Source organism: Phoenix dactylifera, unplaced genomic scaffold (genome assembly GCF_009389715.1).
Source record: "Phoenix dactylifera cultivar Barhee BC4 unplaced genomic scaffold, palm_55x_up_171113_PBpolish2nd_filt_p 001514F, whole genome shotgun sequence".
Taxonomy (NCBI): domain Eukaryota; kingdom Viridiplantae; phylum Streptophyta; class Magnoliopsida; order Arecales; family Arecaceae; genus Phoenix; species Phoenix dactylifera.
In genome coordinates, this window is record NW_024068824.1 from 13,584 (window position 1) to 36,921 (window position 23,338).

At 40.3% G+C, this 23,338-nt stretch overlaps 2 protein-coding genes and 1 long non-coding RNA gene across 3 annotated transcripts; 2 read left to right on the forward strand and 1 right to left on the reverse strand.

The window, feature by feature from the left end:
* The first annotated feature begins 243 nt into the window (after window positions 1–243).
* On the forward strand, window positions 244–3,421 carry LOC120108720. The gene is made up of 4 exons (XM_039122406.1): window positions 244–501; window positions 778–870; window positions 1,112–1,261; window positions 3,039–3,421. Exons 1-4 carry the CDS (start codon window positions 244–246, stop codon window positions 3,135–3,137), a joined length of 600 nt encoding a protein of 199 aa, XP_038978334.1. The 3' UTR covers window positions 3,138–3,421.
* Window positions 3,422–9,894: 6,473 nt separating this feature from the next.
* On the reverse strand, window positions 9,895–10,434 carry LOC120108721. The gene has a single exon (XM_039122408.1). The coding sequence runs from the start codon at window positions 10,432–10,434 to the stop codon at window positions 9,895–9,897; it is 540 nt and encodes a 179-aa protein (XP_038978336.1).
* Window positions 10,435–13,048: 2,614 nt separating this feature from the next.
* Window positions 13,049–15,893, forward strand: LOC113463070. The gene is made up of 2 exons (XR_003386728.2): window positions 13,049–14,841; window positions 15,371–15,893. It is a non-coding gene; the product is annotated as an uncharacterized LOC113463070 (long non-coding RNA).
* Window positions 15,894–23,338: the final 7,445 nt, after the last annotated feature.

Genomic DNA, 23,338 nt, shown 5'->3' on the forward strand with positions numbered 1-23,338 from the left:
TGACTTACCATATTTGCTGGATAAGAACACCAGGAGTCTTTGAGGGTAGAAGGGCCCCCTGAGGGCGGTTGTTGAACGAGCTCTTCATTAGGTAGTGGAGGTCATTGAGTCGTTTGAGCTGGATTCACCGATGCTGGTTAGGGACATCTGGGACCCCCCTCCGCTTCTATAACGCCCAGATTTACTTTTGTCTCCCGGGAGCCTCCACCCCTTGGCTATCTTAAGGTGAATTTTGATGGAAGCATGCCCTCCATTAGAGAGTGGGCAGGTGTGGCATTTGTGATTAGAGACCATGGTACCAGGTTGCTTGCGGCAGAGGGTTGTCGGTCTAGTGAGGCCTCGACACTTAGGGTAGAGAGCAGAGCTGCATGGGAGGGGCTATCTTATGCAAAATATGTGTTGGAGGCTGATAGGATTATATTGGAGGGGGACTCTGCTGTCTTGATTGATCGCCTCCAGACAGAGAGACGGGAGGAGGTGGAGCACCCGCTTCTGTCTGACGTGCGTCGGATGCTATAGGAGTGTCGGGCTATCTAGGTCAGGCATATCCTTCGGGAGGCGAACCAAGCAGCTGATTGGGTCGTCTTCTTTACTGTCCAGCATTCCGGATCAATGGACTCAATAGTTCTCAGCTTTTTTTTTTTTTTTTTTTTTTTTTTTTTTTTTTTTTTTTTTTTTTTTTTTTTGCACTTTGTAGTTTCTTGATAGTGATGCCAGTAGGGGAAAAAAAAAAAAAGCTAGAGGGCCCACCGCCATGACGCCTCTATACATTGACAGGATGCAGAGGGCGAGGAGAAAGGGAGCGTGGAGCGAGGGAAAAGACGGCGAGGGGGGAACAGAAGGGAAAGGAAGAAGGCCCTGCACCGAGAGGTACCTCTTGGTGGTCCTTCTCTTAGTGCTCTCCTTCCCTTTCTCATTTTCGCTACCTTTCGCCTTCTTCCGCGTTTTCTCTTTCTTGGTTCATCTATAGTTTTGATCGAATGCCGGATTTTTTTAGGATTTTGCTTTTTAGGGTCTTGATTTTAACGTACTTACAATTCTCAATTCGGGTTACTTTGCAAGAAAAGAAGATGATATAGCGTTGGGTTGTTTGAATTCTCAATAAATATGGAAGCCCCTCCCCCAAGAGAATGCTGATGGAGGGAGCTGCGATCAAGAGAGCGGAGAGGGGAGTGAAGGAAGAGAGAGCGAGGGAGACTTAGGAAAGGAGAAGGCGTATGACCGGGAGGTCAATGCTCTGGTGGTCGTTTCAGTGCTTCCGGTACTCTATCTCTCCTCCTTCCTCTCCCTCTTCTTCTCCGGCTTGTTTCTCTTTATTTGTTAGTTTATCTAGAATTCTGATCGAATGCTGGAGGGTTTCTTGTTTTAGAGCTTTGATTTTCGACGTATTCATTATTCTTGATTTTGATTTTGATGGTAACTTTAAGTAAAGTAGCAAGAAAAGGAGGCGAGGTTCCTGAATTCACTTTTTGAATGAAAAGGAGATGATATGGTTGTTTTACTGATCTCTTGGTAATGGTGGAAGCGTTTTGTATTCAAGGGAGTCGTCAAGTTACGTTTATTTATTTATTTTTTTTTATTTTTTTATAATAAAAGAAACAGCTTATTGATTACATAAGCGTTGGCACTGTTTACTGACCTTTGTTCTCTCCATGCTTTTCTTGTTAATTAGTGATCAAACTTGGTCCAATATATTGTTGGTGTTTGTAAGATGGGATTTTTATGAACGGAATTCATGCCTTTTATAGTGATGCATATTAAGTAGCATTTTCTTCCTCTTGTTGTATCTTTCGGGCTAAATTTGATTACGTTCCTGTTCTTCTTCTTCTTGTTGCGGTTTTGCAAGATTTTGCATAGGTGGAGGCATTTAGATGGTATCAATGAGCATCTTTAGACTTTATAAGTACTGATTTCACTATTTGTTGACATTTGTCTTTTCATGGATTGTCTGTTGCTACACGATCGGATCTGCCAGCATTGGAATGTTGATACTTTGGAGATATCATTTATATGGAAGTGATTCTTGCTCTTGATAGCAATTCTGATTATATAGCTTGGCCTTTTTATACTCTTAATAGTCAGGATAGCTTATATATTTTATTAATTGTATACTGACCTTTTTCCTGTCATATGGTCTTCTAGCTAATTAGTTGTCCAGCCTCATGTAGTAGATTGATGATGTTTGGATTATAAGAGCTTTATGAAGGGTTATCTACACTCGTTTGTGACTTGGTTGTATTAATTGTATTTAAGATAATTGTTGTTTATTATTCTTGTTATTATTTGCAGTATTGCAAGAGGTTTTGGTGGAGATACTTTTTGTTCAAGGGGATTCTAAAGTATTGTGAGATAAAACTTATAATCTGGATGGTGAATGACTTTGGCACTGGAGGAGTATTTTGGCAGTGTCATAAATCGTAATACTTGATGGTGTAGAGGCATATTCTTCCTGAGTTCCTGTCTTGATGGTAGTTGTTTCTTTTGATAAATTCTACAATTTAAGGTGTTGTTTCAGATTATGTAAATCTATGGGGATGTATTCTAAAAATATATATATATTAGGAGTTATCTAAAGTGCGGAATCCAACAATCACAGCACATGGAGACATGGCATGCAAGACAGATGAAGAAATTAATGTCATGGCAAGCATTAGAGTCCCAGTAAAATATTTACTCTGGAAGGAAAGGTTCCAGGGAAAAAACTTTATTATGGGGAAAACTCTGTTTTGATGGTTTAACGGTAGTGCCAGTAAAATCATCATTTTTTATTTGCATTAGCAATAATACCATGATTTTTTTTTAACCTCCTTACCTTTCAATAATATCGTTACTAGTGCAAGCAACAGACAAGGATTTGAATGTCTATATTCTACCTTTTTGATTGGGCAAGTCAACTTCAGTATTGCTGTTATTTTGGCTACTGTGAATTCTCCTTTTCTTCTATTTGATATACATTCTTGATCAATTTAGTTCTTGCTTAAAAATTCTGAAAATTTTATTGTGTCCTGCTTATCATCTGTGTTTATTCATTTCCACAGTGGCCGTATACCTATTCCGAGATGACCAAAGGTATTTCTGATATCTACAGCGGGTGCAGGGTGAACTTCTTGCAGATGGTTGTATTTAACTTACCATGATTTTGGAACTGTTGCTGCATCAACCTAAAATGCTGCTCTCCTAGTCTCCTTGGACAATGTACTTTCTGCATTTAAATTTTGATTGTCATGTTAAAATTACTTCTGTATGCTTTCATACTTAAAAATTAAGTAGTTGGTTCCTGAGGCCAAGTGGTATTCTAGTTGGATTTATGAAGTTAGCCTTTCCTGTATGTCCCTGGGAGATGAGTTCCTGTGAGTTTGCAGATAGCACTTTAGGAGACTTGCAGAGTTTGAAATAACAAAAACTTCTATGTTTTCTATCTTTTAAACAATTTATTTTAAATTCGGCAATCTCATTTATGTCACCTTGTAAAAAACAGGCATAAAGTATGAGTTATATCATTATATGGTTATCTCGCATGAAAAAAAAGATGAGAATCTTGTTGAGATTGTTTGTTTTGTGACTTGTCTGTAAAATGATGCAGAAATTTGAGAATTCTTATGATTGCATCACAATATTATTGGTTTTATTTTTTCTCTGTCACGCCCCAAACCCGGGGTCTGGGGCGCGAGCAGACGCCGCGCACCTGCAGGGCGGACCCCGCAGGCACGCAAGACAGATAAATCAGATCAACCATCAATAACTAATTAAAGATAAATTCTAGTTTTCATATCAAATGTCCATATATATATATACATAAGTCAAAAGAAAAGTCAATATCTACTAGCTAAATACATCATGATCACTCCATCCCGTAATCCCTATAATCATATGTCATCACCTGCAAAAATGTAAATAATAGGAGTGAGCTAACAGCTCAGTAGGCAACATCATGCAATAAAGTCATCATATAACATGTCCTGATGTATGTAAAAAAAAAAACAGCTAAAACTCATGAATCCAAAGATCCACACGATAATCCGTAAACCCGATTCGAGACTCAAAATAACTCAACCGCATGACTACGGCCACATCACCCAGTGGCATGGTTACACCGAAGTGCCAATACAACTCTCCGAAGAGCCGCTCCACTGAGCCAACGCACCACTGTGCCGCACCCCCTGGTGCCAAACTCACGCTCCACCGAGCCGCTCCGAAGAGCAAAACGCACCCCTGTGCCGCCACTATTCTATCACCGGTGGTCGCGGTGTCGGAACTAGTTCCTCAGTACAAGTCGACAGGGCCAACGTATCATCCCATTAGCGGGGCCTAGACTATAGTCACGTGGATTTTAAAAATCAATAAATCAACTTTCCACATGGTAAATTTCCAAATCAAAGTCATGATCATACTCCCAATAATAAAGCACATAACAGTTTATGAAATTAAATATTTAATTCTAATTCTAACACATATTGCCAATAATAAAACATAACATCGACATATGCAATATACATGTTAAAATTCTACTTTAAAGCAATAGGTCACCTACCTGGGCTCGCTTAAAAATCCCTGCCACAGATATCACGAACCCCTGATTAAACATAAATATTAATTATTTAATTAATTAAGAAACATAATTTAAACTAATTCCAACCCCTTAAACTCCTAAGTTCATAGATCCAAGAATGGGCCCCCAAGATCAAACATAGACCCTAAGAACAAGTAAACCAAAACCCAAAAATCAGAATCCTTTAAATCCAAAACCAATTGTGGCCCAAAACAGATTAGGCCCAATTGAACCAAACCAGATAACAAGTCCAGATCAGATTTCGGGCCCAAACCAAACTAGCCCACAGATCCAATTAGGTCCAACTCAGCCCAAAAACAGGTCCCCAGCCCAACCCAAACCAGATCTGATCAGACCAGATTAGATCAAATCTTGACGAACCAGATTACACTCAAGTCAGACTAACCCAAATTTCTGACTCAGATTCAGACCATAACCCAAACCCATTCACTCAAACCCAGATCAAACCCAATTCACGGAATAGGTGGAACCGGTTCATAGCCTCAACCGGTTCAGGTTCTGATCCACAATTGAGGTACGGAAATCAAAGCAAGAACAAACCCAGGAAGAAGAGAGAAGAAGAAGAAGAAAGAGAAGAAGAAGGAAGAGAAGAAGAAGAAGAAGAAGGGGAAGAAAGGAAGAAGGGGGGGTGGCTGGTGGTTCCGGTCGGCCTTCGGCAGCCGACCGTGGCTCTCGGCGGCGGCGCTCGGCCAGCCGCCGCCGGCCACACCGCTATCACGAGCGGTGCAGAAAAGAAGAAGAGAAGAAGGAGAGGAAGAAAGGGAGGAAGAGAGAGACCGGGGCTGGGAAGCCCGGCCCCCGTTCGCCCACCTCCGACCGAACTCGTTTCGGCCGGATTGACCTCGGCCGGCCACCGTCGGCCGGCCGAATCTCACAAAAGAAACTTCCCCGAAACAGGGGAAGTGAAATCGATTGAAAATACCTTCATTCCTCTCCCCTTAAATCCATAATAATAATAAAAAAATTGTCTTTCTCACCTCCGGTCGTCGACGAATGGATCCCCGGCGGCGTTGGCGGCTCCGACAGCGGCGGTGGCTCCGGCAATCCTCTCAAGAAAGGGGAAAGAGGAGGGGAGGAAAGATTATATTTTTAGAGGGATGGGGAGGGGTTCCTCTGAGAGTTCACGAAGGGAGAGAGAGAGAGGGAGAGGGAAGAGGGAAGAGGGGGGGTGCGGAGGTTTCGCTGGCCGTTCGGCCGGCGTGTTCATCGTGGGGAGACCACGAAGAACAGACTGAAGTCGGCATCCATTGCCGACTTCAGTTTATTGGGCCCAAGGACGGGCCCAAATTCAGATCTTTACACTCTAACCAACTAAACAAAAATTTCGTCCTCGAAATTAAAACATACCTCAATCCGAGAACAAGGCAGGAAACTTCTCTCGCATCTCCTCCTCCAGTTCCCAGGTAGCTTCTCTCTCACTGTGATTGCTCTACTGCATTTTTACATAAGGAATCGTGCGCCTCCTCAAAACTTGGTCCTTCCTATCCACTATACGGATAGGCTGCTCAACATAAGAAAGATCTGCACGAAGCTGCAAAGGTGCCACTTCAATCACATGACTGGGATAGCAATATACCTCCTCAACATAGAGACATGAAAAACAGAATGGACCCCTGATAAAGCAGGTGGAAGTGCCAGCTTATAAGCAACAGCTCCAACTCTCTCGAGAATCTCGAATGGTCCCACATATCTCGGGCTGAGCTTACCCCGAACTCCAAATCACATTACTCCTTTGGAAGGGGACACTCTGAGAAAAACATGATCTCCGATTTGAAATTCCAGATCCCGTCTCCTGATATCAGCATAACTCTTCTGTCTGCTTTGAGCTGCCCGAAGTCGCTCTCTGATCAGCTGAACCTTCTCCACTGTCTGCTGAATAATCTCTGGACCCAGAATCTTCCTCTCCCCCACATCATCCCAACAGATAGGTGATCTACACTTCCTACCATACAACGCCTCATAAGGAGCCATCTGAATGCTTGCCTGGTAGCTATTGTTATAAGCAAACTCTACCAACGACAAATGATGATCCCAAGAACCCCTCATATCAATAGAACAGGCTCTCAGCATATCCTCTAGAATCTGAATGGTCCTCTCGGACTGCCCATCTGTCTGTGGATGAAAAGCTGTACTGAAGCTAAGAGTGGTCCCCAAAGCTTTGTGCAAACTGCCCCAGAAATGAGCCACAAATCGGGAGTCTCTGTCAGACACTATAGATACTGGAACTCCATGCAGCCGTACGATCTGTTCAATGTGCAACTCTGCAAATCTCTCTAGTGTCATCGCAGTCTTAAATGCTAGGAAATGTGCTGATTTGGTCAATCTGTCTACGATCATCCAGACTGAATCATTACCTCTGAGGGTACGAGGTAGCCCTGACACAAAATCCATAGTAATATGCTCCCACTTCCACTCTGGGATCGGAAGGGGCTGAAGCATACCAGCTGGTCTCTGATGCTCAATCTTAACTTGCTGACAAGTTAAGCATTGAGATACAAACTGGACAATCTCTCTCTTCATATTGTTTCACCAAAACACAACTTTCAGATCCCTATACATTTTTGTACTACCAGGATGCACTGTATATCCAGCACTGTGAGCCTCCTCCATAATTTCCTTCTTCAGACTAGGATCATCTGGAACACAAACTCTGCCAATGAACCTCAATGAGCCATCCTCATGTATATGAAAATCAGACTGAGATCCAGACTCAACATCTTTCTTGATCTTCTGGAGCCGAGAGTCATCCACTTGCGCTGCCTTAATTCTGTCAATGAGTGTAGGTTGGACCCGCAAGTTTGCCAACTTCAGAGTAGCATCCTGCAGATATACCTCTATTTCTGCCCTCCTCAGATCCTCCAGGATATTTCTCTGAGTAGTAATCAAGGCTGCAACATTTTCTGAAGATTTTCTACTTAGAGCATCTGCTACCACATTTGCCTTCCCAGGATGATAATGTATAGATAAATCATAATCCTTCAGCAATTCCAGCCACCTTCTCTGTCTCATGTTCAGCTCCTTCTGAGTGAAAAGATATTTCAGACTTTTATGATCAGTGAATACCTGGCATGTCTCTCCATGCAGATAATGTCTCCAGATCTTTAAGGCAAAAATCACAGCTGCAAGTTCAAGATCATGAGTGGGATAATTTTCTTCATAGGGCTTGAGCTGTCGGGAGGCATAAGCAATAACTTTCCCATTTTGCATTAGCACACAACCCAAACCCTTCTTGGAAGCATCACTGTAAATGGTAAAATCAGTACCGGTAACTGGTAGGGCCAGAATAGGTGCTGATACTAGACGGTGTTTCAATTCCTTGAAGCTTTTCTCACACTGATCCGACCATTCAAACTTCACTCCTTTGCGAGTGAGTCGAGTCAAGGGTCCAGCAATACTAGAGAAGCCTTCCACAAACCTTCTGTAATAACCGGCTAGTCCAAGGAAGCTGCGAATCTCAGACACATTACTCGGTCTGCTCCAATCAACCACAGTTTCAATCTTCTTTGGGTCAACCGTAATTCCTTCCTTAGAGATAACATGCCCCAAAAACATCACCCGGTCTAGCCAAAATTCACATTTTTTTAATTTACCATACAACTGATTCTGCCTCAGAGTCTCCAAAATAATCTTCAAGTGATGCTCATGCTCTGCCTGACTCCTTGAATATATCAGAATATCATCAATAAATACTATCACAAATTTATCCAGAAAAGGCTTAAACACTCTGTTCATCAGGTCCATAAATGCTGCTGGAGCATTAGTCAAACCAAAAGGCATCACAAGGAACTCATAGTGTCCATATCTGGTACGGAAAGCAGTCTTGGCTATGTCAGACTCCTTTATCCTCAGCTGATGATATCCAGATCGAAGATCAATCTTGGAAAATACCTGAGCACCCTGAAGCTGGTCAAATAAATCATCAATCCGGGGTAGAGGATACCTATTCTTAATAGTCACCTTATTGATTTCCCGGTAATCAATACACAGTCTCATGCTACCATCTTTCTTTCTTACAAATAATACTGGGGCACCCCAAGGAGAGACACTAGGTCGAATGAAACCCAGATCCAATAGCTCCTGTAATTGGTCCTTCAACTCCTTTAGTTCAGCAGGGGCCATTCTATAAGGAGCTTTAGACAAAGGTGCAGTACCAGGGATTAAATCAATAACAAACTCAACATCTCTATCAGGAGGTAAGCCAGGCAGATCATCAGGAAAGACATCAGGGTATTCACTGACTACTGGTATATCCTCAATTCTCTGTTCAGACTGCTCAGAATCTGCAATTGCGGCCATAAAGATGGGAAACTTCTTTCTAAGAGATCTTATGCCCTGCATAGCAGACACTATCTGAGAAGAGACACCCCAGTCATCACCCATGAAACTGAACTCATCAGTACCCGGGATCAGGAAAGTCACCCTCTTCAGAAAACAGTCTATGGTAGCGTGGTATGCAGCCAACCAATCCATACCCAAGATTACATCAAAGTCATGCAGATTCATAACAATCAAATTAGCTCTCAAATCTCTACCCTCCACTAGTACTGGACAGGAAATGCAGATCTGACTAACTGTCATCGTACCCCCAGCTGGAGTACTAATGCATAGTTCCCTCTCTAAGGAAGAGTAGTGTAAATCGCACTTATGCACATATGAAGATGAGATAAAAGAATGCGTAGCACCAAAATCAAATAACACATAAGCATAAGTGGAAGATACCAACAGTGTACCTGTCACTACAGTGTTGGATGCCTGAGCATCCTGCTGAGTCAGCGCATAAACTCGTCCCTGGGTACGAGGCCCTCCTCCCCTTTGCTGCCCGGGGACAGCTGACTGGGTAACCTGTACTGGAGTGAAGGAAGTTTGTCGTTGAGGAGCTACAGAACTTGGTGGCCTCTGCGCAGATCTAGTACGAGGACAACTGGAAATCTTGTGGCCCGGCTGACCACACCCGAAACAAACTCCAGAAACAGTCTGAGTCTGAGGGCACTTAGCTATCCGGTGGCCCTGCTGACCACACCTGAAACACGCCCCAACACCAGGCCGTGTCTGAAGACACTCAACAGCTCTATGTCCAGTCTGGCCACACCTGAAGCACACTCCTGATATCCCCCTGCGATCCGGTGCAGACCTCCCATGTGGAACTCGCTGCCCAGCTCCTGGACGGAACTGCATAGGTCGGCGCAGATGCCGCTCACCGTCAGAATCAAAGTCCCTGGTCCTCTTCAACTTCCCTTTCTGAGCATCCTGTGTCTCCTTCCAGATGATCTCCATATTTTTAGCTCTGTCAACTAGGTCATCATAATCAGTCGAGTGAACAGCAGCTAAACCTGACGCAGGCGAGGCCTTAGTCCTTCCTCAAATCTACTCATCCTAGATTTAGGGTCTTGGACAAGAGATGGTGCAAAACGGGACAACCGATAGAACTCAGCCTCATAGTCCTCCACAGTCATACTCCCCTGAGAGAGGCTCAGAAACTCCCTCTCCAGCTCCCTGATACGACTGGAAGGGAAATACTTGGAGTAGAAGGCCATGCGAAATCCCGGCCAGGTCACAGATCCTGCATCCTGCATCATGGTCCTCTCCATAGACTCCCACCAATGATGAGCCCGATCCTGAAGCATATAGGTGGCAAATCTGATCTTCTCCTCCTCAGTACAACCCATGGCCCTGAAGGCCTTCTCCATCTCATCTATCCAACATTCGGCCTCTTGGGGATCGGTAGTTCCCTTGAAGGCCGGAGGAGCCAACTTCCTGAACTCTGTTATACTCCTCCCCTGATCTGAAGAACTAGCAGAGGGAAATAGCTGATGTGGTCCCCTCTGCTGCCGAACTAACCCAACAACCTCTCTGATCAGCTCCATCACCTGGGTCGGTCCTCCCATCCTGCTCTCCTGGCCATGATCTGGTCCATCCAGTACTGTCTGATCGTCTCGTCCTCCTGGACTCTCTCAGTCGGATGAGAAGTGGCTGGATCACTCCCGATAGTCTCGATCAGGCGGCGAGGTGCCACACGTGCACGGCGGGGCGGCATGCTGATACATACACAAATAACACAACATTAGGGTTAGATCCATCCACCGTAAGATTTTCTACCCTACTATCATTTCTTCACGTGTCCCTATATTTCTAAGTTTTTTTTTTTTTTACACAAATAACACATCATTAGTGTTAGATCCACCCACCCATAAGATTTTTACCCCACTCTCATTTCTTCACCCGTGTCCCTATACTCCTAAGTTTTTTTTTAATTATTATTATTTATTATTATATTTATTATGATTCTGTTTTAATGTCCCTAGTGATCTTTAACCTATGCTCTGATACCAATAAATCTGTCACGCCCCAAACCCGGGGCCCGGGGAGCGAGCAGACGCCGCACACCTGCAGGGCGGACCCCGCAGGCACGTAAGGCAGATAAATCAGATCAACCATCAATAACTAATTAAAGATAAATTCCAGTTTTCATATCAAATGTCCATATATATATACATAAGTCAAAAGAAAAGTCAATATCTACTAGCTAAATACATCATGATCACTCCATCCCGTAATCCCTATAATCATATGTCACCACTTGCAAAAATGTAAATAATAGGAGTGAGCTAACAGCTCAGGAGGCAACATCATGCAATAAAGTCATCATATAACATGTCATGATGTATGTTAAAAAAAAAAAGCAGCTAAAACTCATGAATCCAAAGATCCACACGATAATCCGTAAATCCGATCCGAGACTCAAAATAACTCAACCGCATGACTACGGCCACATCACCCAGTGGCATGGTTACACCGAAGTGCCAATACAACTCTCCGAAGAGCCGCTCCACTGAGCCAACGCACCACTATGCCGCACCCCCTGGTGCCAAACTCACGCTCCACCGAGCCGCTTCGAAGAGCAAAACGCACCCCTGTGCCGCCACTATTCTATCACCGGTGGTCGCAGTGTCGGAACTAGTTCCTCAGTACAAGTCGACAGGGCCAACGTATCATCCCATTGGCGGGGCCTAGACTATAGTCACGCGGATTTTAAAAATCAATAAATCAACTTTCCACATGGTAAATTTTCAAATCAAAGTCATGATCATACTCCCAATAATAAAGCACATAACAGTTTATGAAATTAAATATTTAATTCTAATTCTAACACATATTGCCAATAATAAAACATAACATCGACATATGCAAGATACATGTTAAAATTCTACTTTAAAGCAATAGGTCACCTACCTGGGCTCGCTTAAAAATCCCTGCCACAGATATCACGAACCCCTGATTAAACATAAATATTAATTATTTAATTAATTAAGAAACATAATTTAAACTAATTCCAACCCCTTAAACTCCTAAGTTCATAGATCCAAGAATGGGCCCCTAAGATCAAACATAGACCCTAAGAACAAGTAAACCAAAACCCAAAAATCAGAATCCTTTAAACCCAAAACCAATTGTGGCCCAAAACAGATTAGGCCCAATTGAACCAAACCGGATAACAGGTCCAGATCAGATTTCGGGCCCAAACCAAACCAACCCACAGATCCAATTAGGTCCAACTCAGCCCAAAAAAAGGTCCCCAGCCCAACCCAAACCAGATCTGATCAGACCAGATTAGATCAAATCTTGACGAACCAGATTACACTCAAGTCAGACTAACCCAAATTTCTGACTCAGATTCAGACCATAACCCAAACTCATTCACTCAAACCCAGATCAAACCCAATTCACGGAATAGGTGGAACCGGTTCATAGCCTCAGCCGGTTCAGGTTCTGATCCACAATTGAGGCACGAAAATCAAAGCAAGAACAAACCCAGGAAGAAGAAAGAAGAAGAAGAAAGAGAAGAAGAAGAAGGAAGAGAAGAAGAAGAAGAAGAAGGGGAAGAAAGGAAGAAGGGGGGGTGGCTGGTGGTTCCGGTCGGCTGCCGGTTCTGGTCGGCCTTCGGCAGCCGACCGTGGCTCTCGGCGGCGGTGCTCGGCCAGCCGCCGCCGGCCACACCGCTGTCACGAGCGGTACAGAAAAGAAGAAGAGAAGAAGGAGAGGAAGAAAGGGAGGAAGAGAGAGACCGGGGCTGGGAAGCCCGGCCCCCGTTCGCCCACCTCCGGCCGAACTCGTTTCGGCCGGATTGACCTCGGCCGGCCACCGTCGGCCGGCCGAATCTCACAAAAGAAACTTCCCCGAAACAGGGAAAGTGAAATCGATTGAAAATACCTTCATTCCTCTCCCCTTAAATTTATAAAAATGATAAAAAAATTGTCTTTCTCACCTCCGGTCGTCGACGAATGGATCCCCGGCGGCGTTGGCGGCGGTGGCTCCGGCAATCCTCTCAAGAAAGGGGAAAGAGGAGGGGAGGAAAGATTATATTTTTAGAGGGATGGGGAGGGGTTCCTCTGAGAGTTCATGAAGGGAGGGAGAGAGAGAGAGAGAGAGAGAGAGAGAGGGAGAGGGAAGAGGGGGGGGGGTGCGGAGGTTTCGCTGGCCGTTCGGCCGGCGTGTTCATCGTGGGGAGACCACGAAGAACAGACTGAAGTCGGCATCCATTGCCGACTTCAGTTTATTGGGCCCAAGAACGGGCCCAAATTCAGATCTTTACAGTCTCTCTGTTGATCTTCAAGTTGCCTCAAGGTGGGGCATGCCTGTAGGTCTTCTTAATCTTTTGTCCTTGGTCATAATTTTGTGGATTTCTTGACTTATAGAAGTGTCTGCTTGGTATGCACTTTCTTGTTGAAGCAGTAAACCATCAATGCTTTTCTGTATGTCATGTAGGTGACCTAATGCTTAATTATTATTAGTTCCCATGGATGCAATGCTTCTTGACTCCCACGTGAGTATCCTGAGCCCTTAGCTGGTAGGCAGTAGGTCACTGGATTTCATTGTGAGGGTGCCGATCTTTTTTGAAATGGAGCTCTTTGCATAACGTGGTTGAGTCACTATTTTCTTTCTCTATTTTTTTTCCAACTACAAGGACTGTTAACATTGTGTGTTTTTGGGTAAACACTTTAATGTAATTGCATTGAATTTTATATTATTTACAACATTTTCATTCGGCAAAGCAGCACCACTGATTAATCTAGGCTTTACTAATTCAACTGCAAGATCAAGATTGATTATCATATTTTTTTCCTTGGTAAATTATGGCATTTACATGCCATAGAAAACCAAGCAGATCTGATCTGATATCATGTTTTAGTTTTGAGTTATTAGACGTTTAATACCTTTTTTTGGTAACTGTGAGGTTCTTTCTTTTCGGGAAACATATCTGCTTTTCACATTGATGTGAAAGCTAGAAAGTTCTGTTCTTCCTTCTACAAACACTCTTTTTGTTAGGCAGTGTTTGTGTGCCATAACCTAAGGTAGAATAAAAGCATGACATTTTTAAAGTGGTTGCATCATAATGATGTTCTGTTTCTTCATTGCTATAAATTTTGTCATCTGTTTCCATATCACTTTGACATGTAATCAACCTGCACCATGTCAATGCTATTCAAGATTAGTTGCAGATTCCAGTACAAGAATTGATTTAACAAAACCACGGGTGAAGGAAATGGAAGAAGGTACTGCACCAAGTGGTACACCAAGCAGTGGAATCCTCTCCTCTTGGGGTCTTTCAGTGTTGCCAGTACTCCCTCCCACATTCCTTTTCTCGTTCTCTCATTTCTTCTCCTTCTTCCTCTTTTCCTCATTAGCTGTATGTTGGTTCATTTAGGGTGTTGATTGCATGCCAGAGGGAGAAGTTTATGGTTTTGATCTTCAATGTACTTCTAAATCCTGTTTCTTGTTTACGGGAGGTCAATGCTCTACTGGTTGTCTCGGTGCTTCCAGTACCCCATCTTTCCTCCTCCTCTATCTTCTCTCTCTTTTCTTCTTCTCCTTCTTCTTTTCCCTTTTTATTTGTGGGCTCATCTTGAATTCTGATGGAATGCCGGAGGGGTTCTTGTTTTAGAATTTTGATTTTCAGAGTACTTCTAATTTTTGATTCTTGATTTTGATGGTAACTTAGACAAAGGAGATGATATGGTTGTTTTAGTGAATTGTTTGTCAATGTGCAATCAGACTCACCTGTATGATTTATCTAACCCTTGATTATGATTTTATTTTTTGATAGAACACTTGAATATGATTTTGATTGTCTTTTTACCCTTTTTTCTTTTCATACTCTTACGAGTCAACATTGCTTTTATCTCTTACCTGTGCTATAATCGCAGATTTTTAAGAGCTGGTATTGGTGGAAGCGTCTTATGTTCAAGGGAGTCAAGTAAAAGACTTACTGACTCGTAAGTGTTGTTACCCTTCACTGGCCTTTGTCCTCTCCATGTTTTGCTTTTTAATTAGTATTCAAACTTGGCCCGGTATATTGTCAATGTTTGTAAAATATGATTTTGTGAAGGGATTTCATATCTTTTATAGTGATGTAGATTAAGTAGCCTTTCTTCTTATAGTGGTGCCATTCAGGATAGAATTTGATTATAACTCATGTTGTTCTTGCTGTCTTGCAAGAGTTGGTACAGGTGTAGGCATTTTGATTGTATCAATGAGCATTTAGACTTTATAAGCACTGATTGTCACTATTTGCTGACATTTGTCTTTTTGTTGATTGTTGTTTGATACATGATCATATTTGCCAGCATTGGAATGCCAATGCTTCGGAGATATAATTTATATGAAGGCAATTCTTGCATTTGATAATGATTCTGATTATATAGCTTGTCTTTTTCTTCATAGCCTTGTTAGTCAGGAGAACTTATTAATTTTATTAATTGTCTACTGATCTTTTCCCTGTCATATGTTATGCTTGTTAAACAGTTGTCCAGCCTCGCATCTTAGATTGATGATGTTTAGCGGATATGAGCTTTATGAAGGGGATGCCCTATACTTGATAGCAACTTGATTGTATCAACTACTTTTTTTTAATTGAATTTATAGTCGAGATAATTTCGGATTATTGCTCTTGTTATTGTTTGCAGTATTACTAGAGGTTTTGTGGAGATACTTTTTGTCAGAATATGTGCATCTATGTGGACATATTCTGAAAAAAATAGATATTAGAAGGAACTGTGTAAATTTCAAATATAAAATCCAACAAATGTAGACATAGCAAGCAAAAATGATAAAGCAATTAATTGCATGGTATGCATTAGATTCCCTGTAAAATATTTACTCTGGAAGTAAATGTTTAGGGTAAAAAACTCTGTTTTGGCAGTGTAACAGTAGTCCCAGTAAAAGTATCATTCTTTGTTTGCGTTAGCCATGGTGCCATACTTTTTTTTTGGTCGGCTTACTTTCAATAACGTATTTGTTACTAGAAAAAAGTTGTTTGGTGTTAAAATGCTGTTGGGAAGGCCCGACAAGATCCGCATCTTTTTTTCATGTGAGATAAGCAAACGAGTCGCACTTCATGCCTGTTTTTACAAGGTGACATAAATGAGAATGTTGAATTTAAAAAATATATATGTATTTAAATAGATAAAGAGCACAGAAGTTATTGTTTTTTAGACTTTGCAAGCATTGTGAAGCATTAGGTGCAAACTTCTCAAGAATTCATGTCCCAGGGACATGCAGGAATGGCTAACTTCATAAATCAATTAGAATGCCATTGGGCTTCAGATATGAATATTTAATTTCTATGTATGAAAGCACGGTGAAGTAATTTCAACATCATGAGCAAATTTTAAATGAAGAAAGTCCATCGTCCATTAAGGGGGGCATTTTATTTCAATGCATCAACAATTCTGAAATCATGCCAAGTTAATTACAACCATCTGAAGACGCTCACCTCCTGTCCCACCGTGGATATCAAAACAGCTGTAGAGCCTCTGGGAAAATGATTAAATACAGTTGTTGAGCAGGACAGGACCAAATTTTCAGAATTTTAAACAAGATCTAAATTAATCGAGCATTTATAGCAAACAGAAGAGCAAAAGAATTTTCAATCACCAATATAGCAGTAATACTAAAGTTGAATAATATAGTAGTTTTCGATGCTTTCATATATGCATCTATAATAATAAATATTATAAACTAGTTTTCGATAAAATAATATATAGTTATTATAAATAAAAATAATATAGTAGAATAATTTTATGATTAATGAAAGAATTTTTATATTTTTTATTGTTTAATTATTTAATTTATAATTTGTTTAAGAAATATTTTGCAGAAAATATTAAGAAGCAAGTATTAGACTAATCCAAGTGTTAAAATAACCAAAATAAACAAAATTAAATTAATATTTTTTGTGTGTAAATTTTTCTAAATATATATAAGAAGAAATAAAAAGACTGCATAAAACACAAAAGTCCTCCTGGACTCAGCTTCTTTGACCATCTCATGAATCGATGGTTTGAAAAATTGGGGCAAAGAGGGAAAAATGCAAGGTTGGTAATGAGCTGGGCCAACTCCAACGGCCTAAAGGTCCATCATAACAGACGCTCGGTCAGCCTTCGTAATAAGCATCTTTCTTGGGTCTCTGGCCTGATAATTTGAAGATGAAAATTGGATAGGCCTAGGATTTAAATTTTAATCAAGATGTGTTAGACCTGATTTGTGCCAGCATCACACAAACTAGACTTGGACAAAGGCTGCATTCAGTCTGTAGCCAGCTTCTTGCTACGTCATGAGAAGACTAAGGCTCTAGCTTAAGGGAAGATTGTGGAACAGCATGTTACACAGAGTAGATTGACCGTGCTGACTCAAAATCTAGAAAAAAAGAGATGTTGAAAAAAAAATAGAAAAGAAAAAAAATACTTTATTAAAAAATAAGCTCAAAATCTAAAAAAAAAGACGTTGAAAAAAAATAATTAAAAAAAGAAAAAAATACTTTATTAAAAAAATAAGCTATACGAAAAAGCTCTCTCAACTCTCTCTTCTCTCTTTTTTCACATCACTTTTCTTTTCTTAGGAGACGTCAAAGTTTCCTTTAAATAGAGTGGGGTGTATGAACCCTATTCAAATTCAATACCCACTAAAAAATAAGACTTATCACTGCTAAAGAATAAGGATAAAATAAGAATAATACTTATCATTACTAAAGACTTGGATCTGGGCTTAGGTATGTCTTTGTTTGTCACCATCCATTGGGATTCCAAGTCGGATGTAGAACAAAAATGTATGGAAGTATAAAGTGTGGAGATGATACCCACAAGAATAAAAAACAAAACTCCCCTAGATTTAGGGTGCGGAAGCCTCGCCAAATCAGCCTGATATATAATAGATGTGGATGAACTCAGAGCATTAAGTGCATGCAACATATCTTCCTAAATCTCTATCACATCCAACTAAAAGCAGCCATTTCCAAACCAATAACTAAGCATCTCATCATATCTTGGTCCAAAATGCTAACCTCTGGTAATCAGAATCTCCATTTGCTGATTATGAATATCTTCATGGATTGAGACTCCAAGGGAATAACTATGAGGTAGGGCAATAATCTAGACCACCAGACATTTCCATATGGTGGGAACCACCATCTGATTGAACAGAGAAAAGTGGAAGCTATTGAGGAGTTGAAAATCCGTCAAGGTAATCCTGCTAGAGTAGAGATGGAGTGTTTTAGGTTCTTAGCTAGGTTTGAATGCAGAGCGTTTGAGGTGATTATTGTTTTCATAGGATATAATAAACAAATCTGAATTGCCGTATCGGCTGTTAATCACTAACTTGTCTAGGCTCTGAAAGGAAGCCAGTTTGCTGGAACTAGGTTCCTTATCTTAAAGTGTGCTGAGATTCACCTATATCAGACTTAACAATAATTAAAAATTTGCTTACTTTTTCAGTCTTCTTGAATCATATTGTAATTCCCATATGTCCTAGTTTCCATAAAAGTGGGCTTGGATGTCATCATCATCGCCTAAATCCTAATTTTCTTGTAACGATTATGAATCTAAATGAACCATGTCATAATAAATAAAACTGATCGTCCAGTATATAAGATGCCAAATATGCGTATATTATTATTAAAAAGGGAGAAATGCATTTCTTATTAAATTTCATTTATCAATTTATGTGACCAGAATAATATTTGTGAAAAACTAAAACTAAAATTTAGCAATATAATCCATGTGCTCATGTATTTCTGTCTTATCTCTCGTTTACATGATTCCCCAGGACATCCTAAACCAAATGAACCCTATTCTTTCTCAGAAAGAAAAAAAAATCTTTATCAATTCCTCGTCCACATCTCTAACTAAATAAATTATCGTCAAAATTAAGAAAGAAACAAAAGCATTAATTTGTTTTTTTAATCCACTATTTTAACTCTTTTATCATCCAAAAGCTTGAATTTTTTTATTAATCTATTATTTTATATGCATCATGCAATTTTGAATTGCTAGTCTTTAGTTAACAAAGAATTATGAAACATGGTTATCGGCAACGGGACATGCTACGTTGGGTTGCGTAGAGCTGACGCTCCCAATAACTTGCGACAACTTAAGCTAGATTGACACGTGTTAGTAAATGAGTTCTAAAGAAGTTGTTTCTAGACAATTAGGAGTTCTAAAGAAGATTATTTCTAGACATATCATGATTCCTTTTGAGGATGAACAGAAAAAAAAAAAGAGAAGGAAGAAAAAAAAAAAAGGAAAAAAAGCACAACCAAAAACGCTGATATGGAGGCCAGCTACTAAGAACTATGAAGAGTGACTTGTCTGTCAAGGTCCATCCTACGCGGGGAAAGAAGCCACGTAAAGAAAAAAAAAAAAAGAAAGACGCTCGAGACTGAATTAAAAGAAAAGAAACCCCTCTCTTTATAAATTTAAAGATCTACGTACAGTTCAGAAAAGCAGATCAAAAAGAAGGTACGAAAGGAAATAAAAAGCTGCCCGTTGAAGAAATGTCGACCAAAGTGGACCTCAGAAACCTCCAAACATTAAAGAAAAGATCTAAAGCTTGTCAGAGATAAGAAGCATCAAACCCTAGTATCAAAAGAAAGGTTGAGCAAGTAAACTCCCACGGCCAGTGGGTGACACACCATGGTAGACTATGAGGAAGATATTCCTTGGAAAATGGCCTGCAATTGTGTGGCCAGAAAGAAGTTGGTCGAGGCCACATCATGGTAGACTATGAGGAAGGATGCATGATGTGTAGCCCCTGTCGTGAGATTGTATGTGCTGGTCCTTCTCGTCTATGATAACCTTGATGCTTTCTCCAACATAGAAATGCATGAGAGTAGGAGTAATGTATATGCATCAGGTACATGCATGCACCTTGCTATCATAGACTTGATTCTTTATTCTGAGAGCGACTTCTGCTATTTCTGGAGGAATAAAAGAATTACTGCTAAACTTTCACTATTAGTATTGGTATATGACCACCAATTAGAACAAAAACCCGCGGGTTCCTTGAATCTACTACTTTCGAACGTACGTACAAACGATTACTTGCTTGAATTGTGGAAACGTACAGTTGCAATATCAACTTAGACCACATGGACCCACATCTAATAAATAAACTATCCAATATCGACCTAATCCGACCCAACCTGGCTTCCAAGTTCTCAACTCGGGCAATATTGAAGTTCCGTTGGCATAGGTCGAATTGAATAGGTTAACCTGGGCAGGGTTTTTTCTTGAGAAGTATTTGATCATAGGTCTTGTAGGTCTTAATTATGATTCATTACTGACTTAGATTGTGCTGGTTTGGGAGATCTGCTAGCAAAATTCTAGTTAGGTTTGTATTGGATTGGGTTGCTTACTCTCTGGATTACAACGTAACGGTCTTCCAATTCCAATTCAGCTTTGAAATATAAAGGCCAAAGCTGAACCAGACAACTAGTTTGGTCAAGTTTGTACTGGGTTAAACCAATCCAAGTCGCAACGTTGGATGATGCATCGTATCTTTGTAAAAATATAAGCTCCAACCAATTTGAAATATATATATATAAATATGTCTGTTATTAAAAATATTTTATCGTTCATCAGTGTTGCATCTGGTGGCGCAGTAAAGAATAAAAAAAAACAACCTCGTTCTTGAGGAACATCTGGGATGCACTAGCCTCTGGTTTTCAAAATACCATGGATTAGAGGTGGGGATGAAATCCCCACCACTCCAAGTCTTCAACCAGTTATTCCAAAAAGGCTTTTTAGTATCATCCAGTACTACAAATAAAAAAAAGTTGATATGACATGCACTCTTGTAATCTGCGCAAGCAGTGTGAAGTTCAATCTTGTAATTGATTCTTCCTGAGTAGCTGTAAGTCATTCGCTCTTTCTCAGCCATAAATGTTATCAAGCATGATGAAAAGCGACAAAAGGGGACAGACGTTGATAGAAAGAATAAAATGCCCAAACAGGCTCAATCGAGGAATTTAAGATGACAAAGCAGGCAAGCATCTGAAGCTTAGAGACAAATCATCCATTTCTTTTGATATGAAGATCTCCCTCACAGCCATACAGCCTATAAAATATCCTATCACAATTAATTTTATGTAAACTTGATTAGAGTCTAACAATAGGCTGAGCCAGCATAAACACTAGACGAGCTTCACCCGAGTCTTGATAACTTAAGACTAAAGATATTTTTGGAATAAATAAGCATGAAGAAAACCCATAATGAAACTATCATTTGTTTCACACCAGAAAAGATTCACCAAATTATTCAGCTCGGACATCCTTGGACTCGGTCGCGAACTAAGAGATCTTCTGCTTTGTTTTCATGTTGAACCCACAAATCCAGCGAAGATCGAGTTATCAGAATTTTGTTTGAAGTTGACATGTTGGATTTTCAACCATGAATGCAGTCATTTCTATATCCTTGATTAATACCACTATCATCTTCTTGAACGCAACGATTAACTTTAGTTTTGCCGATACCCGTAGAGAAGGAAATTCGAAATGGAAAATATGGCCTCTCCATGTCCTTGTTATGATACCATCATTTTATTGTTTATTTAACAACCGCACCTGATTTTTTTTCGTGGAAACAACCATGCATGATGGTAAGCTGAGTTGCCTTTTCTTCCTTCGCCAAAATGGTTCAAACTTAATGAAAAAAAACTGCATTTTTTATGATAGCAACATAATTAAAAAAAATTATATCAAGTTATCAACAACCAAAAAACTCCAACAGGCGATTAACATCTGGATGCTACTCGACCAAGAGAGCACTGAAAATGGCATCGCTCTGCTAAATGTAACCATGGCGCTTCGCATCGCACTACAATTTCTATCAATTAACAACTCGTATCTTGAAAGGATTAACAGTCTTGAGCAAAGAGCTAACTTTATTTCCAAACCTTCCTCATTGCAGAATCTAAAAGCAAACGCACAATATGCCAACAGAACAATATCTCACAATTAAATCTCATGATATCCTCATTATTTCCCTCGATGGTGATAACATACAAGGAGCAACCTACTACAGATCGAATCGAAGGAGGAAACATATAAATATAAATGGTAATAAACTGCGGCAAGGATAACTAGGGATATGATATCAGAAGCTAAGCCACTACTAGCTTATCAGGGTCCATGAAGCGGCTCTCATGGAATTTAGCTATGAAGGCAGAGGCTTTGTGGTCGACGTCCGGCTCGCCAACAAATCCCTCTCGGTCCTCATCACTGGGCCTGACTTTACTTGAGGTGCACCTCGGCTCAGAGTCAGCTTCTTCATACTGAGCTGAAAAGCAGTTGCAGAACGAGGATTTGGAAGAGGACCCTCCCATTGCTCCCTACCGCCTCTCTCCTAAGCTCACTCTTTGGTTTTGAGTCAGGGAAGCCTCGCAGCTTCTAAGAAGAGCTTAGCCTCCCCAATTTATAGAAATTAGCTTTTCCTTGAGCTAATGGGGTTGGAGGGAGCCTAACAGGATTCTGCACATTTGCAAGCCATGATAACAAGTGGTCCAGGTACACCCATATGAAATCATTCAAAAATGCTTTTCCGTCCTCTGTTTTCGAACTTGACAGGGAAGTTGGAATAATATCTCCCCACACGGTACATTTATCTTTTCGACAACCTTTTCTTTTCATTTGGTATCATAAACTCTGTTTTCTAGGGAACTCTTTCCTTTCAAAGACCACAAAGATCCACTGCCATTCAGGTAGAATGAGGTAAATTTTTTTACTATTTTAAAGACAATATATATTTTATATAATTTTTTAGAAAAAAAAAAAGTAGAGGCACAATCCAAAATAAGCTACGCTAAAATTTGTAGTCAACCAAAATGCAAAAATTATTTTTTTGAATACTATATATTTAAGCATCAACTTTTCTAAAAAAAATATATTTCACTAAAAAGATATTATTTGCGTGGAACAAACGAGCCCTCAGTCTTAACACTCAAGGCATATGCATAGCCAAATTGTAGCTGGATGAATAAAGAGAATCCCTTCATATAGGATCAAAATATATAGAGTCTTAGTTATGTTATAAATTAGTTGAGCTTAAGCTAGAAATTTAACACTCAAAATATAGACAGGCCAATTACAAGCTGTGCGTGACCTGCCTTGTGTTCATCTCTCTCTCTCTCTCTTGCCTCTTCCTGAACACATTTTGTTGAGAATGAAGCTAAAATGTTTTTAAGAATATTTAATCTTAAACATCTTACAATAAAAATAATCAGTGCCCTCTCAAAGTAAAAATCTGCAATGTTGCTGACAAATCAAATGGATATATAATGAATAGTTAATCAAAGATACCGAGCAAAACTATATTGTAAATAATAAACTTTGAAAAAAAAAAATCAAAGATTTAAATTCTGAGTCATGGGTGGTGCAGTCTCAAGAATTTAAACTTGGGTAACTGAATTATAAATAGTACTCCCTCTCGTCTCCCAAAATA